Below are 17,574 nucleotides of genomic sequence, written 5' to 3'. Positions count from 1 at the left end.
AGAAAGCTGTGTGAAGGGGGAAGAAAGGGAGGGAGGGAAGGAAAGGAGAGAAGAGAGAAAGGAGGAATGGGTGGCATCTGTTAGTGATCAGTGTTTATTAGCGAGCTCTCATTGTAAATCTGTTGGGTTTCTGGCAATTGTTTAGGGGCGTTTGTACTGTGGTGCATACATTTGGGGATGTCTCAATACCCTGCATTTGGATTGCGTTACTCTATTAAAATTGTTAACCAAGAAGTTGGCAGTGTTTTCTATTTTCACGGTTTCTAGGGCGATTGGGTTCAAAGACAGACCCCCCCCCCCCCCCCCCCTTTGTGTTTTTTTTACTATCCTAAATCTGGCAGGTGGGACTGAGATCACTGAGAAGTCATCGTCTTTCCCCCCGCCAGGAAACCAAACCAGGTTACGTCCTCAGAAGACCGACACAGGGCGGCATTATATCTTAAGCATCAAAACACACATGCTTCCTGAAGCTGAGAGGTTCTGTGTAATGAGTGTTGGGAGAGATGGTGCAGCAGAGTTTCCACAGGATCCCGATGTTCAGTGGAGAAGATAAGCAGCATTTCTGAGTCAGAGAGAAAGAAGAAACAGAGCAGAGTACATCCAGTGTCTCCAGCATGACAGCATTTTACAGTTTGTGGGTTTTTAACATCTTGAGATGTTTAACACACCACCACATTTCATCCTTGGGGTTGATCCCAAGGCAGAGTGAAGGGCAGAGATTTGGGGTCTGTTTGAGAGAACATGACTCAGATGGCACTTTACAAACGTGGCCACAGATGAGATGAAACATGGTACAAGGGAGAGAAAAAACCCAGCTCTTCTTTTCCAGGGAAAAAAACATTAAAGTCAAAGCAGCAGGGATGGAAGAGATTCATCACGATGCAACTTAAAAAATAATCTGCCTGAGGTACAAGTTAGAAACATAGTACTGGAAATGATGGAACAAACTTTACTGAGCTTAAGAGGCAACACACAAACTAAAGAGTGCATTTTTCCCCCCCATCATGGGTTCAATCACTTCAGATACCACAAGGCGCCAGTCACAAAATCAGGAAATTACAGTCCAATCAAGACCCTGAACCACACCCAATAGAGTTAATGACAGGAAATGATTCGCAATATCTTCCGCTGCATTAGTGTCCCATCAATCTCCGTGTCCTCAGACATCTAGTCTCAAGTTAACAGAGAAGCTTAAACAAAAAGTCTGACCTTTTTGTAAATTTAGAATCCATGTTTAAAAGCTGAAACTGCCTGATCAGGCGAGAAAGAAGGGCAATGATCTCCTGCTGCCATCTAGTGAAACTCTGTCCTAATCCTAATGTCTCAGAGATGTTTCCCTCAGAAAAAGAAGTCCATATGCACCAGGTAGAACCAAGGTCTTTTAATTGGAGATTCAGATTTTGCAAACCATGGTGGCGCAAAGAAAAGGCCCATCGGAATAAAGTCATGTCATGTTGAAATAAACAGTACCATCATTATATCTTTGCACTCTTACAATAATTGTCTTTCTGTGTATTTACAGTCAACACTTTCATTTCTACAACTTTTGAGGCCTTTCCAAAAAAAAAAAAAAAAAAAAGATTTTCACCAAAAGTACAATTTCTGAACTGTGAAGTTTCCCATCAAAATAATATCCAGAACCTCGTCCACACATGTTTCATGCACAAGTGGCTACAGTGAGAAAAAAAAAAATCAAAGCTCAGGGAAAAGCCTGGAAGGCAATTAAAGAAAAACATACCGTTTGTTTGTGCTGATGTTAAAAGAACGGGTCGACACTTTTCATACTTGCTGATTTTTATGGGAAGGTTGAAAACATCAGTTCATTAAATATGAAGCGAAAAAAAAAACAACCAACATGTTCAGCTCAGCACCTGGAATGGACACATAAATAAAAAACATAACCTTCATCTTTGAATCAAAAAGATTACCAACACCGCTTCACCTCAATTTGTGATGTTAAAGAAGTTTTAGAAAAAATAGTTTTCAATTTTTATATGCTCATTTGATTTTTAAAGCAGTAAATCTGAGCATGGTTAATCTGTTTCCCCGTTTCCAGTCTTTGTGCTAAGTTAAACTTCCAGTCTTTGTGGTTTCAGCTTGAGAGGGAAATGTGTTTGATTCGCATGTCAACCCCTGGCTATGCTTAATATCGCATATAAGTAATAATTGTCTCGGCGTTGTGTTACATTTAACGAGAAAGCTGAGTTCTTCCGCTAGCAGAGCCAGGACTGACTACATGTACCAGGATGCACTGGGTGCAATCAGCCACTATATGTTCTCAGTCTGTTGCATTTGTTCAGCTGCCTCTCTCTGGCACAAATAATCACATTTCATTATAAATGATTCAAGGTACTTTTAAATAAATCCTTGTCCATGACATAGTCTAATTGGAGTTGTCGACAGTTTAGTATCTTGTTTTAAATACCAGAGACGGTAAAAACACTGAAGCAGCAGAAAAGCCTGAAGTTCTTTAGGGCCACTAACTTTGTCAAAAGGATCTGGTTAGCTGCCAGATTTTAGCAGCTGCACCAATCTGCGCCTATCAGACACAAAGAACAGCTGCAACAACAGGAGGCTTTTTCTTTTCAAACTTCATCCCTAAATCGACAGACTAAGATTGGTTTAATTCTTCCCATAAAAATATCATCAGAGACAAAAAAGTGCTTTCTCCTAAAATGACAAACCCTTTGTTTAAATGTAAACATCGGCCTTAGCTTTGGCTGATGTGACTAAATTGACTTTACAAAATGAGAAGATCTTTTCCCCTCACTTTCAACAGAATCAGACAAACCTTCATGTATTGCTTAGTTCAGTTGGTCCATAGTTACTTTAGAGACCTAACTACCTAGTGCATCGTCTCTTGGAGTGTAAAATGTCATTCAAAGGCTTTGCTCCAGTATGATTTGGAGGCTGACTCAGTTCATGTTGGAGTGGCTCTTCAGGTGCCTCCTCAGGTGGTTCAGACAGGTGTAGGTCTTGGGGCAGATCTGGCAGTGGTAGGGTCTGACCCCTGAGTGGTTCAGCATGTGCTGCTTCAGCACGCTTCCATCTGAGAAGGCTTTCCCGCACTGCGAGCACACGTACGGCCGCTCTCCCGTGTGCACGCGCATGTGAACTGTCACCTTGTGTGCCATCGTGAAACCTTTCCCACACACCGTGCACTTAAACGGCCTCTCCCCCGTGTGTGTGAGTCTATGGGTTCGCATTGCACCCATCTGAGAGAACGCTTTCCCGCAGTCGGGACAAACATGTGGCTTCTCTCCGGTGTGAACCCGGGTGTGGCTCCTTAAGCCTCCAGCTGTGGAGAAACACTGGGAGCAGTGTGTGCACTGGTACGGCCGCTCTCCTGTGTGAGTGCGCATGTGCTGCTTTAGGTCGTAGCGGTTTCTGAAGCCGCGGCCGCACACCAGACAGCTCTCCGGTCGGTCATCGTTGTGGCGTAACTCGTGGTTGTTGAGGCATTTTTCAGACAGGAAACACTTGCCACACTCCTGACACTGATACGGTTTCTCATGGTCTACTCTCTGATGGTACTTCAGCTCGCTGATGCCAGGAAACGTCTCATCACAGTATCTGCACCTGAAGCGATGGTTGGGGCTATAGGGCAGCTGGTGATCGCTCATCTGATGGTTCCTCAGCAGGTGAGCCATCTTAAATGTCTTCCCACAGTGAGAACACTCGTATTTTGTCAGCAGCTGGACGCACTGATGTCTGACTCGCTCATGCAGAGACCTGAACTGACAACCGCACTTTGTGCAGACGTGGGAGGCATTTTTACACTTCCTCTTCCTGTGGCCCGACAGGTGAGCTTCTGTTCGGAAAGCTTTTCCACACTGAGAACATTTGTAAGGCTTCACCGCCGTGTGGAACCTCTGGTGCTCCAGAAATTCAAAGCGGTACTTGAAGCTCCTCCCACACAGCGGACAGTTGTGTGTGACCCGTCCTCGGGGGTAGATGGCTTTCAAGGATGTTTTCCTGGAGGACAGAGATGAGGAGGAAGTCCGATGAGCTGAGCCACTCTTCCTATGTTTCCCTCCGCTCATTAATTTAGCCCTCTCCATGTCACCGAGCTCTTCATGCCTCTGCTGGTGTTTGGACAGACACTTTGAGGAGATAAAGCTCTTCCCACACTGCTTACACTGATACGGTTTATCATGATCCACCTGCTGATGATACTTCAGGTCGCCTATTCCTGAAAAACCCACCCCACAGTGGCTGCACTTGAAGAGCCGGCTTTGCACGTGAGTTAGCAGATGTTCCTTTAAGCTGCTCGACTTTTGAAAACTCTTCCCGCAGTGACCACAGTCGTAGTTACGGCCTCTCTTTGGACAGTGGTGTCTGAATTTGTCCAGTGAGGTTGGAAAACTGTTCCCACATTTGATACACAAATACGCAGCATTTTTGCATTTCCGCAGCCTGTGACCGGCCAACAGCGTGGCGGTTCTGAACGCCCTCCCGCACTCTGAGCAGTTGTACGGCTGCAGCCCGCTGTGGACTCTCTGGTGCTCGATGAGGACTGAGTGATGCTTGAAGCATTTGTTGCACTCCGTGCATTTATGCAGCCCCGACGTCTGTCTCCTGCGAGGAGAGGACGGCATGTCGGTTCTTTTGGGTGATTCTGGGAAGTCGGCTGATGTGGAAGGATTTGTAGACAGCTCCTCGTCGAACATGACGATCTGAGGAACGTCGTTGTTTTCATCATCACAAGCACTCGGGTGGGAGGCGATGGCTACTTCCAGTGACGGAGGGAGACACAGGGAGGGGATGAGCAGATCATCCGATGGAAACGGAGCTGCAGGGATAATATGAGGAGAAAATTACTACAACAAAAAAAGTCTTCTTAAACAAAGTAAAAACTGTGGAGTAGATGAGTGATGTTACTATATACTTAATAATGGACATCAAAAATGAATTAGTGCTGATATAAAGTGAAAACATTGATGCATGTCGACATCTTTCAGATACACTAAACTGTGATTTTTTTTTTGATCAAAAGGGAATAGATAGATTAACTCTCAATGTGTGAAAAAAAGATTGAACTGAATCTATTGAGTGTGGTAGAGAGGACGCACTTTTAACACAGGTCCAGTATTAAGCATGAAACTGATTTCCGGCAGAGTTCACAGCTTTTGCTTATTTTCCACTCTTGTTTGGCCTTTACATGTCCGGTGTAATAAGATGTGAAGTGTTCAGTATTAGATAACCACCACACAGTACAGATATGAGGATACAATCAAACACATGAATCATAGTTTGGAAAAACATTTGATTCAGAAATATGAATTAGAAATCAGTATGAATAGTGTCAGGTAATATTGTGGTTCTCCTCTGTGGCTTGATATAATCGTGTGACAGGTTCTATTGAGTGGGCCGAAGATATCATGTCACACTGATCAAACGTCGCTGAGTTAAACTGAATCACACTTTGAGATACCACCAGTTATCTGATCGTTGTACAAACTATTGTTTTAATATCCTGTTGTGATGAAACTTTATTGAAATTGCTAATGGTGACAATTGTATTCATAACAAAAGTTGTGTACATACCGACACTACTCTTGGCCAGCTTCCCATGGCACTGTTTGCTCTGGAGAAGAAATTTGAGGTCCTCTCCGTTTGACACACACTGCATGTACTCCTCGAGGACAGCAGGGGAAGAGCTGATCCAGGACGCAGTCTACATCAGAAAAGAATAAGGAAGGGACTTTAGAATTACAAAAAGATCCTGTTCTATTGTTTCATTTGTTGTCCCATCTTTAAGGGAGCACTCACATTAGGCAATCTGTACCGTGCTCAAGCACGTTTGACCCTGAATGTCCACCTTGTTTGACTTGTGTGAGAGCTCCGTACAGTTGCTCATGCATGAACAAAAGCACGGGTACAGAATGTGAACATGAAGTTTAATCGATCCCTGCCTCCATTATCTAGAAATCCTGGAATGTTATGGCGGTATCTGAACAAAGTGACTCTAAAAAAGCCATAAAGTCAGTAAATGTTTTCATGTTCTCTGTGTTGATATCTGATGCATCCTTTTTTTTTTTTTTTTGAGTCGGCCTGTTTGTACACTGAGCACACTTCATGATCACGTAAAGCCCTCCATGTGTTGTATTACGACCTTATGTTCAAGAGGTAACCGTGCTCAGGCCCGGTTAGTCCTGGAGCAATGTGAGTGCGGGTCAGCGGGGGGGAATGGGCTGGGGGGGGCAATCGTGCTTCAGCACAGTACAGAGCAACTTTGCCTACTGTGATTGCACCCTCAGAAATCCTCTTGCACCTGTTTGAAGTCTGGAATCGGCAGCAGCTCCTCCAGTCTAGTGAAGAACTCACTAACCAGAGTCTCCAGAGCTGTGTCAAAGTCAGGACCATACTCCACTGGAAAAACGTTCTGTCAGAGGGAAGAACAAAAAAAACACCTCATCACTTTGCATTACCACATGTTCAGATACACTCACACACTCACATTTGGTTAAGTCTAACTGTCCAAAAATGTACTGCACGAGCACAAAAAATGTCATCTCCATTTTCACCTTCAGGAAGTGTTCTCTGCCATCAGTGTCTTCGATAAGGCCTTGGACCAGCTTCATGAAGTTCGCCTCTGGTGCTTCAATCACAGGATCGTTTGTCTGAAAGAGAAGGTACAGTCACATTTTAAACAAATAAAAAAGCAAAAAGATTCAACAAACTTTTTCAGCTGCAGCTAACTATATGTTTTGCTCATGATAAATGGAATTATTCTCAACACGTTTATTCAAAACTGTTTTGTGAATAAAATGTCATTTAAGAGTAAAAACACAGAATACAGTCCCTGAGTCTGACGCAATGTCTTTCAGACAATTTGTTAAATCCAAAACACTTAAAACATGACGGTATTCAATTTAGTAACACACGAGTCCGAGAAAATCTGCACAGTCTAACCTTTTTATCAGATCAATGTGTTATTGGATTCACTGGAGCCCCAGAAGTTTAAAAAAGTAAAAAAAAAAAAAAAAAAAAAAAAAGATATCTTGTTCACACAAGTGAATTATATTGAGCGCTCCAGATATTAACTTAAAGATTTTTTCTTTTCTTTTTTGGACTTCAGGGGCTCGGTAGAACAGTCATATAAAAGGTACAAAATGAATTTAAAAAAAACCTGCTCTAACCTCTTCAATGCAAGAAGTCCGGATTCTGTTGAGGTGGGTCTCAACAGCCTTGAGATCTTCAGGGTGTTCAGAACGCAACAGTTCAAGAGTTGTCTACGGGGGAAATTAATTCAGTATTTAAATTACTATTATTTCACAATTGAAAAATTATTGTAATATGCTTCTTTGTAAATTATTTTTCATAATCACAGTATTAAATTATCTTTATTATTGTTAAATGCATCATGTTGCAACCATCACAGACACTGCTTGTGTCCATGTAATTGTCTGTTCAGCATGCTTATGGTTGTGACTTCAATAGTTGCTTCATCAGACACGGTTTAGGTTTATTTGCATTAAAGCGTTACAAACGTTATACTTTCTGCTTCATCTATATTCGATTAAACATTTCTGCACTGCAATTAACACATTTTGGAAAGAAAAAAAACTCATACCCTTGCCCTCAGGCCCAGTGAGAGCAGTCTCCCTTCTCTTTTGCTCATCAGTTCAGGAACTGCATCTGTTACCATGGACACGAACTCCTCCAGCTTCCCGTAGTGCTTGATGTTCCTCTGGCGGACCACCTCCCACATCACGGCTGACATCAGGCGGAGTGGAGGGACCAGGAGGGCCAGGGAGGACAGGGGGACACTGAACTCTTCACAGAGACATTACACCGAGTCAAACGAGTGAGGATCGGGGGATGTAACAGCTGAGACATACACAGAGTTTACTTGTTGAATATATTTTAGAACACGTTTAAATGGTTTCGGGATTTAGCTGACTTTTCTGTTACATGCAACAAAAAAACAACAACTATGCCACATCTTTCACTATCAAAGCTTATTTTAGACGTTTTACAGATGGACTAAGGTGTTAAAAGGTAAGATAGAAAATTAACTTAATGTTAACTTTAGTCCCTGAACGCAGCACGGTCATCTGTATGATGTGTTATATAACACACACACTCCACACACTGATAACTAACACACTTAATAAATGGTTTAATAATCGGTGTTGTTAGGTCGTGAATCAGATTATGAACTCAATCGTTACAGAGCAGCAGATTAAATGACAGGCTAACCATTAGCATAATGTAAATCGCGTTATTTAAAATAAGCACAGATCTTTCAATAAAAACAACATGTGCGTCCTGCGTTAGATACATTATCAAAACCTCCTGGACACTGGGGAAATAAGTTATTGAATGTAGCTTCCGCTTGTTCCCACTGCAAAGCGTTAGCTGGTTAGCCACAGTGTCGCTGAGGCTGCCTGGTTTGACCGGCTTATTTCTGGGTAAAAACAATCCTTGTTCCAGGGATTAGTCGAGGCCTGTTCCGCTGCGGCCAGACCTTCCCACTAACCGCGCATGTGGCCGAAAATCACAACGTTTGCCGACCGTCGCAAAGCCAATACATACCCATGTCGTTCATTGTGGAATTCTTTTAATGAAGACTGAAAGAAAGATCAACACAGTGGACTATCTCTCATAGTTTGTGTTAGCGTGCTAGCTAGCTGTACAAGGGGCCTCAGGCGCCAACTTCTTCCTGAAACACGTTGTTCATTCTGGGGCGCGTTGGCCCACTCGGTGTTAGCTCACTGGAGAGGGGCTCGTTTTGAGTCCCAGAGCAGCCCGGAGAGGACGACTCCAACTCACTTTACTGTGAAAATGAGAAGCACCGCCCCTCTGCGCAGTCACAGAAACTACAAGCAACTTGAGAACTTCAAACAACTTCCCAGTAGTTGTGTTTCTCTTTATATCAACCACAACCAGTGTATTAAAAGATATTTAAATATTTCAACAATACATGTTGCCTTTTATATATATTTAGTTTTTTTTCCTTTGTCAAAGTTGTCAAATGTACCATGTTCAAAAATTAAAAATTAAAAAAAAAGATGTGAAGATGGATTAAAGTATACTTTTGCTCCTATCAACAAATAAATCTTGTTCTTCCATAGACTAGTTGAGATTCATTGTACATTGACTCATGCCTCTCTTCTCTGCTGTTTACATTACTTGCTGCTATTTTATCACACCAAGTCACTTCAATCATCACTTGTCACTGTATCTTGTCATTCTCTGCAAATACTGTCTCAATTCCCTGCATATTTAACTTCATCATTCATTTTGTACTTGTATATAACCCCTGTTTTTATTTTTATTTATCTTATCTATTCTGTTTAATGTGTATTTTGAGCTTTCTTGTCTGTGCTGCTGCAATGCCCGAATTTCCCCTCTGGGGATCAATAAAGTATTATCTTATCTTATTAGTCACTTTTCAACATATACATTAGGTTTTATGAGAACAAAACAAATAAACCAACATCGACACAGAACACAGATTTCTGCGATATAATCCTTACAAAAGAGATCAACTGTGCGACATATTACACAGAGCATAAAGTCAAAACCACCAGCAGCCAAAACGAAAGAAATACCATCAGGGGATCAGTGTTGACCTGTTTGCTTTCAAAGTACACTGTGAGTTTTCAAGTGTCTCTTCAGGTGATTGGTGCATGTGTAAGTCTTTGCACACAGGTGACAAATGAACGGTCGAACCCCTGCGTGCTTCATGTTGTGTGTTTTCAACTCGGCACCGCGTGAAAAACCCTTCCCGCATTCTAAGCAGACATAAGGACGCTCGCCGGTGTGAACGCGCATATGAAGCTTTAGTTTTCCTGCCATGGTGAATCCCCGTCCACATATGGTGCACTTGTACGGCCTCTCTCCTGTGTGGGTGCGCCTGTGAATCTGCAGCTCGCCTGCTGAAACAAAAGCCTTGCCACAGTCAGAGCACAGAAATGGCTTTTCTCCAGTGTGGATCCTCATGTGTATAGTGAGGTTTCCTGACACAGAGAAACGTTTCCCACAGTACGTGCACTGAAACGGCCTCTCGCCTGTGTGACTGCGCGTGTGCAGTTTCAGGTCACTTTTGGTCTTGAAAGCCTTGCCGCAGTAAACACACGTCTGTGTCTTCTTTTGCTCGTGACGCACCTCGTGTGCTGTCAAACTGGCCACCGAGCTGTAAAACTTCCCACACTGTGCACACTTATGGGACGGCTCAGTTGGATGGATCTTCTGATGGTTTCGCAGCTCTCTCACGCTGGGGTAAACCCGCCCGCACTGTTTGCATGTGTAGGTCCGATCCTGTACGTGGGTCAGTTTATGTTTACACAGCAGGTACATTTTTTTAAAGCTTCTCCCGCACTGGGAACAATCGAACGTTTGCACATTTTGGACACATCTGTGTCTGAATTTCTCCCGTAATGTTTGAAAGCTTTCCCCACATTTGATGCAGACATAAGCTGCTTTTGTGCACTGAGTCCGCCTGTGACTCGACATGTCAGAAGTCCTCCTGAAGGCCTTTCCACACTGAGAGCACTTGTAAGGGTTTTCACCAGTGTGCACCCGCTGATGCTCCAGGAGTTTATAGCGGTAAATGAAGCACTTTCCACAATGAGGACATTTGTTAGCAACTCTCTTACGTGGACAGCGGATAAGGGAGGTAGACATCCCGGGACTCTGACAAGATGTAGAGGGAGCTTGGCAGGGGGCTGAAGATATGCCATTGTTTTTCTCCACCCTGAAAACTTTAGGATCACTGAGAAGACCTTCTGTTGTTCGTTGTGCAATGTTACTGTCCACAATGTTTGTTTCCTCTTCAAATAGAAACCTTGATTCCGGCACCTCTGGGTCTGCTGTCTCCTCAGGAGAAACAGTCTCAAATTGTCTTTGGTGTTCTGGCTCTGTGTTAGATTCTGTATCTTTGGCAGTGGCCGTTTGCAGTGAAGGAGGAAGAGATAATGATGAGAAGAGCTGCTGCTCTGAGTGAGAGGGATCTGCAATGAAAAAAAAATAATAAACAAGACAATTGCAAATAATGTTTATGCTCTTGTAAACAAACTGCACCATGGCCAGAATCAAGAATTATTTAAAATGATAAAGTATTAAGTCAAATATGTCAAAAGACAGTCCAGGGTGTACCCCGCCTCTCGCCCAGTGACAGCTGGGATCAGCTCCAGCCCCCGTGACCATGAATGGGAGAGGCGGTATAGATAATGGATGGATGGATATCAGAGGATAGTTTATTTTACACTGATTTTTTTCTTCTTCCTCGAAACACTTTTATATCAACTCTAGTGGTAAATAGAAAAAACATGAAAATCTTCACATGCTAAACTGGAACTAAGTTCTCTGACTAAATATGATCACAGAGGACACCTGTCAACCCCTCCACCACTCCTTCTACTTACTGCCATCGGGCAGACGCTACAAAGTCCCTCTGGCTCAGAAAACCTCAACAAGACATCCTTCATTCCCTCTGCCATAACCACCCTGAACAAAATGAAATAGACACTTTTTATGAGACGTTAACAGTACGCTTATTAATGTCTCTACTTTGTGTTGAGTTTTTCAATGTGTTTACAATGTAACTTATGTTTATTGTTTTGGGAAAGACAACAAAGTCTATCTATCTAAAACCCTTAGCCCCCCTCCCTCCTTCCCTCCACCCTGACCTTCTTCCCTTCATCCCTTCATCTATCCCCCCCCCCTCAATCTTCTGATCAACCTTGCTCATCATTTCAATCTCCGCCATGCATATGACAATAAACTATTCTAAATCAATGTCTTTCTTGGTGTGTTCTTCGTTAGTGAAGCACATCATAAAATCTTGTGCTGAATTTATTTTTTCAAAACTACATAAATTCAGATGAAGAAACTTGTGTAAATTAAACATACTGAACTATTAGAAATAGAGTTCATCCTCAGGAAACATGACCATTAAATTCACACCTCATCCTTGTGTGCCAACCTGAAGCATAACATCTAGTGAACTGTATCGTGTATGAATGGTGATGGATGTGTACAAACACAAACAGAATACTGCGTGATGAACACATGGTTTATTCATTTGGCCCCTGGCTGTAATTCCGGACAGACTTACCGCTGCTATGCTTGTTGGCCACTTCACCTCGGCAGGCCTTGCTCCAGAGCAGCACTCTGAGGTCGTCCTCTCTGGACACACAATGCATACACTCCTCCAGTACAGAGGGCGTGTCACTGATCCACTCTGCAGTCTGGATCAAACAAGCAAAACTATTACTTGACAGGCTGGAAGTACACAAACAATCTCTGGGAATGCAAAGAAACCTGCAAGAAAATATCACAAGATGTTTTTACCTGCTTAAAGTCTGGTATGCGCAGCACTTCTTCCAGCCTGGTGAAGAACTCACAAAGCAGTGTCTCCAAAGCTGAATCAAAGTCAGGCCCGTACACCACAGGAAACACATTCTGTCCAATATAAATATATACCTTTTAAATACAAAAGGTAACTTGAAGTCTGGATGTAAAACCTCCTGCTCAAGCAACTTTTCACAACTACACAAACTGCCTTTTTCATGTCAAAACTAACAATGATGCAGAAGCAGAGACCCACCTTAAGAAAATCTTGTGTTTCTTTTGGGTCCTCCAAGAGTCTTTGAACAAGCCTGACAAAGTTCTCTTCAAGATCTTCATCTCTTTGAAGAACCTGTCAAGTCAAATGATAAAAGTTTATATCACAAACATGACAGTTTTAGACCGGCTCTTTCTGTTAAGTGTCCTGAGATAACCTTTGTAATGATTTGGGGCTATATTATTAAAAATGTATTTATGTTTCAAATATATTAAAACATCTCAAATACTCCCTGAACCTACAAAACAATATGATACCATAAATGGAAACATATCCACACACCTGCTTTGAGCTAAATGACAGCAGGATCTTCAGGTGTGTTTTCACAGCAGTGAGATCCTCGGGTTGTTCAGAACTCAACATCTGTAGCGTCATCTAGAAGAAACATTCGGCAAGCGTCATACACACAAAAAGCCAAGAAGGCAAGCTACCAGAGCTACAGGGAAGAGCTTTGTTAATATGACGTTATACAGTATGTCTTAGGTTTAAAATACAAAGGTTGGAAAGTGCAGGAGAACCTAATAATACAATGGGTTTGCACTGACACTGTTTTTTTGAAGATGTGAAATCTAGAAGCTTCCCTTTAATTACTGAATTTAAACAGTTAACAAGTTCAGTTTTAAGGGACCTTAAGATAAAAAAAAAATGGCAAAATAAGCCTTTCATCTATATTTAAATTAAATAAAGTAAATCTTCTAGCTTCATTACATTGTAGGGTGGCAGTAGCTCAATCTGTAGGGACTTGGGTTGGGAATCGGAGGGTCACCGGTTCAAGTCCCTCTGAGACCTCTCCATTAGTGCATGTCCACAGGATCCTGTTTGTGCATGTGTGTGTAGCATGTTTACTAGACAGAGTGTAAAAACGAATTTCCCCTTGCGGGATCAATAAATTATTATTAGTTTAAGTTTTGCAAAGTGAACCTCAATACATTATTGGAATAAAGTTGTTCTGTCATCATCAGCAATATAAAAAGACAGAAGTACAAAGACATCGGGTGCACCTGGATGTCTCACCTTCGCTCTTAAGCCCAGAGTGAGTAGCCTCATCTGTCTGTCTGTCAGAAGGTCAGGGACGGCTTCAGTTACCATGGACACGAACTCCTCCACTTTCCCGTAATGCTTCATGCTCCTCAGGTGAACCACCTTCCACATCACGGCCAACATGACCCGCAGAGGAGGAGCCAGGAGCCTCAGAGAGGAGAGAGGCAGAGGACCATCTGCAGAGAGGAGGTGACAAATACAGTCACCTGTGTGGGGAAAGACACACCTGCTTCAGAGAGCTGACAGGTCACACTAAGAGCAGAGAGCAATAACACAACATCTGAGCAGACAACAGGAGTAAAGACTAAAAGTAATCAATGAATTAAAATGGATATCGAGTTGAGTATTTGAGGGAAGTCTGCTCCTGTTTGGATGTTTGCTTTTTCTTTTTCTTTTTTAATAGTAAAGCTTCCTGATGACTCAATACGAACAAAGTTGAACAAAATAGGCCTTTATATGTTCAAAAGCTTTATTCAGTATTTTTTATTTTTCATTGGGTATGTGTATGTTTATCTGACACACTTAAACTAATGGCTGTATTAAAATAAGTTATCATTTAATTATTCATTTTGGCTAAACGGGGATTTGTTAGAGATGCACAGTTAAAACATTTTCTCAACGAAGTGTAAAACGTAATTCTTCTCTTCCTTATGTAACTTAAATTAATTTAAATAAAAAAAATAGTTTGTGATCACAGGACTGAGAGGAAGTTAGCAGACAAGCTAACAGCGTCAAAACTAAGTGACATGATCAAAGATAAAATAAAAAATGTTACCCATTTTATTCCCCTGAAGAGCTCTAGGAGAAGAAACTACAAATAACCGTTTCCTGAATAAAAATATCTCAATTCAGCAATGACGAGCTGTGAAACATGTGAAAGTTTCTGACCAAACAGCTAGCTGCTGTTTCTTCTTCTTTGGTGTACGTGTCTGAGACAGTGTCGTAGTGCTGCCCCCTGCTGTTTGATATCATAAGGTATTTATAAAGGTGTATAAACAGTCTATGGTATAAACCAGTATGTAGAACAAATGACTCATTTGTTCTTATCACTGTGGCATGAGACATTGAACATGTGTTGAGGAAAAAAATCTTCACATCTAAATAGATAAATTAAAAGTCACATATTATGCAAAATGCACTTTACCATGATTTTCTAGCACTAATATGTATTTCTAACTTGTCTAAAAACACTACAATTATGAGAAAAGTACATCCTCTCCATCTTTGCTCCACTTTTCAGAAAATTGTGTGCTCAAACAGGCCGTTTGTGATGTCACAAAGGGCAGTAACTGTGTCAAAGAAACAGATTCAGGGGCGTCGATGGCCTTGCAGTTATGTTGCGCCCCATGTACGGAGGTTGTAGTCCTCTAACCCCACAGATGAAGTAGACTGTCACCAAAGGAGCTGCCCAGTGCTCTTACAGGGCCATGCAAGGGTTGGAAAAAGTGCTCTTTCAAGCATTGGTATTATGCCCCTTCCTCACCTTTGTATGTTTTTTTATGTTTTCTCAGGCCCGTGGCGAGACTGTCAGCATGTTTTGGAATCAGGTGAGACCACCAGTGGGATCTACCTGCTCCGCCCGCAGAGCGCCAACCGCCTTCTGCAGGCGTGGTGTGAGCAGAGTCAGGCTCAGGGAGGCTGGACAGTCATCCAAAGGAGACAGGATGGGTCTGTCAACTTCTTCAGGACTTGGGAGCAGTATAATGTGAGTCCACACACCTGCAAGCCTTCAAAACACCCCTCTGTTCAATGTTCATTTTATGGAAGAGAGTCTACAGCCAAGCTAGCATTGGCTAATGTTGGATAGCTAACATGATGATGTCAAGTATAGGTATAACATTGATCGTATTCTTCATTACATGGTGCATTTAGTTTCAAGCCTGAACAATGATTGGAGGTATTGTCAAGTCAATCTGTCCAGTAGATGTTGAATTGTTCAGTAAGATAAAAGACCTGTCACACTTAAAGTAAAGTCTGGGTCAACAAAAGTCTCAATGCCTGAAAAAAAAAGACTACATTTTCTAATAATTTGGTCTGGATCAAAGACGTGGACAAAGCAACAGACCTACATTGTTGATTTAATCTGTTTTTAGTTTCTAACAAAGCTTAAAAATCTAGAACTCATGGATGAACATATCCTCAGCTTAAAGTGCTGTGTTTGGGTTTTTACAGCAAGGCTTTGGGAACTTAGATGGGGAGTACTGGCTTGGTCTAGAACACCTCTACTGGATGACTAAGCAGGCCCAGTATAAGCTACGGGTGGCTCTGGAGGACTGGCAGGGCCGACAGGTGTTTGCAGAGTATGACAGCTTCCACCTGGAGCCGGAGAGTGACTCGTACCGACTGCGGTTAGGACAATACCAAGGCACTGCAGGGCACTCCCTCTCTTGGCCCACAACAACAAGGCCTTCACCACTCTGGACCGAGACAAGGACAGCTATACAGGTCTGCTCACTTCCTGGATCTGTTAGTGCTCTGTCTGCATTTTGACTGTTTCCTTAAATAACCCTGTTCACCTGCTTTGTCACCAGGTAACTGTGCTCATTTCCAAAAGAGAGGCTGGTGGTACCACATGTGCGCCCACTCCAACCTGAACAGTGTGTGGTATCGGGGCGGACACTATCACAGCCGCTACCACGACGGGGTCTACTGGGCAGAATTTCATGGACGGTCCTACTCTCTGAAACGCATTTCCTTGATGATCAAGCCCACATAACATTTCTTTATTATGGACATGTATGAAGAGAAAAAAAACAAACACTGTAATGAACTGAAGCAGACTTTTCCTCAAAGAGTATATTTCACTTAAGACCCTGTAAAGCAGCGCCAAGTGGCAGACAGTCCTATGTTTGACCTACAGTATAAAGCAAACAATTAATGGGTGTGAACAATTTCACTTTTTAACCTTAGAAGAAAATGGTTGTACAACAGACAAGACTCATGAATGATGACATCCTGTCCTTCTTTCAGTCTGTGCAATGTAATGCTTATGTTGAAAAGTGCAGAGTGACATCAGCCAGAGGTGTGATGATGATGGGCGCACTCTGAAGATAGCTCTGCTGCTGCTCCAACAGCATAACATATAATGGATCAAGGAAGATAGTTTGTTATATACCGTACAACTTCAAGTAAAAGCTCTTCCCAATTAAAGGAACGATTAATAGCCTGTGTTGACGCACATTTTGACATTCATAGGCAGGACACATACGTATGCATTTAGTGTTGCAAAAGTTGGTAAGACACAAAATTTCAAGATGGATTTCAACATCTGTAAAAAAAAAAAAAGACATAGTAGAGCACATTGCACATCAGAGTCTCCTGCATGATGATCGGGATAAAAAACTGAAGTAAACCTTAGTGAGCTACAGGAAAGATGGGGACTCCGCTGCTTGTGTTGGCTTTAGAGATTCAAATAATTATTGAGATTATGAAAGTAAATGTTTTTTTTTTCATGCTAAATTTGTAATCATCTACTTTAAACAACTAAAAACACCCTGATATGCTTACAGCTCCACAGACCAGCACAGCACTCACTAGTGATCATACTGTCAGGGGCCTCTTCCTCTCTTAATATCCTCATTTTGTAGAGAGTTAAATATTATTTCTGGTATACACATTTAAATCTTTCCCATCTTTGCTGTGCACAAGTTTTGTTTAAAAAAGAATTAAAGGCTTGTCTTTTATCAACGCCTGTCCCAAATTAAGGTAGGGTCATAACATAGACTGAAGTCAATAAATGCCCAGGCTATTTATTGAAGTTTTATGGTATATAAATTCATAATTAATTTTTTTTGATGATTAGAGGGTCAGATTGTCAGAGGGCCTCTTCTGTTCACAGGCTGCAAATTGAACAGCCAAGGGTGTCTGTTTATTAAGTCTTCACACATTCTTTGGAGACTTGTGTATATAAAATGTCACTGGAAACAGTCAAACATGTACTGTGTGGAGATATTTGT

The 17,574-nt window shown here is 42.0% G+C and overlaps 2 protein-coding genes and 1 pseudogene across 4 annotated transcripts; 1 reads left to right on the top strand and 2 right to left on the bottom strand.

Moving 5' to 3' along the window:
- Nucleotides 1-1,366: 1,366 nt before the first annotated feature.
- On the bottom strand, nucleotides 1,367-9,307 carry LOC136179048 (zinc finger protein 665-like). Of its 2 annotated transcripts, none has more exons than XM_065953785.1 (7): nucleotides 8,542-9,307; nucleotides 7,577-7,779; nucleotides 7,143-7,235; nucleotides 6,528-6,623; nucleotides 6,275-6,385; nucleotides 5,548-5,677; nucleotides 1,367-4,792 (listed from the first exon to the last, which is right to left on the bottom strand). In XM_065953785.1, exons 1-7 carry the CDS (start codon nucleotides 8,552-8,554, stop codon nucleotides 2,916-2,918), a joined length of 2,523 nt encoding a protein of 840 aa, XP_065809857.1. In that variant the 5' UTR covers nucleotides 8,555-9,307; the 3' UTR covers nucleotides 1,367-2,915. The 2 variants fall into 2 exon arrangements, with proteins under 2 accessions (XP_065809857.1, XP_065809858.1); XM_065953786.1 differs by lacking the exon at nucleotides 8,542-9,307 and adding an exon at nucleotides 8,288-8,501.
- Nucleotides 9,308-9,460: 153 nt separating this feature from the next.
- zgc:171422 (uncharacterized protein LOC100001353 homolog) lies at nucleotides 9,461-14,530 on the bottom strand. Of its 2 annotated transcripts, none has more exons than XM_065953787.1 (7): nucleotides 14,394-14,530; nucleotides 13,592-13,824; nucleotides 12,860-12,952; nucleotides 12,560-12,652; nucleotides 12,304-12,414; nucleotides 12,068-12,200; nucleotides 9,461-10,961 (listed from the first exon to the last, which is right to left on the bottom strand). In XM_065953787.1, exons 1-7 carry the CDS (start codon nucleotides 14,395-14,397, stop codon nucleotides 9,592-9,594), a joined length of 2,037 nt encoding a protein of 678 aa, XP_065809859.1. In that variant the 5' UTR covers nucleotides 14,398-14,530; the 3' UTR covers nucleotides 9,461-9,591. The 2 variants fall into 2 exon arrangements, with proteins under 2 accessions (XP_065809859.1, XP_065809860.1); XM_065953788.1 differs by having other exon boundaries at nucleotides 13,592-13,794.
- A 556-nt stretch (nucleotides 14,531-15,086) lies between these two features.
- On the top strand, nucleotides 15,087-17,574 carry LOC109997413 (angiopoietin-related protein 2-like; annotated as a pseudogene).

Source organism: Labrus bergylta, chromosome 4 (assembly GCF_963930695.1).
Source record: "Labrus bergylta chromosome 4, fLabBer1.1, whole genome shotgun sequence".
Lineage (NCBI taxonomy): Eukaryota > Metazoa > Chordata > Actinopteri > Labriformes > Labridae > Labrus > Labrus bergylta.
Note: the sequence above shows the minus strand (reverse complement) of the source record. Positions and strands in the feature narration are given on the sequence as shown.

Excerpts from the sequence above, each read along its gene's own strand:
- LOC136179048 (XM_065953785.1), bottom strand. Across the intron at positions 6,624-7,142 it reads GGACTTCTTGCATTGAAGAG|ACAAACGATCCTGTGATTGA; the intron begins GTTAGAGCAGGT and ends CTTCTCTTTCAG. Across the intron at positions 4,793-5,547 it reads GCTGGCCAAGAGTAGTGTCG|CTCCGTTTCCATCGGATGAT; the intron begins GTATGTACACAA and ends TTATCCCTGCAG.
- zgc:171422 (XM_065953787.1), bottom strand. Across the intron at positions 12,653-12,859 it reads TGTCATTTAGCTCAAAGCAG|GTTCTTCAAAGAGATGAAGA; the intron begins GTGTGTGGATAT and ends TTGACTTGACAG. Across the intron at positions 12,415-12,559 it reads AAACACAAGATTTTCTTAAG|AATGTGTTTCCTGTGGTGTA; the intron begins GTGGGTCTCTGC and ends TATATTGGACAG.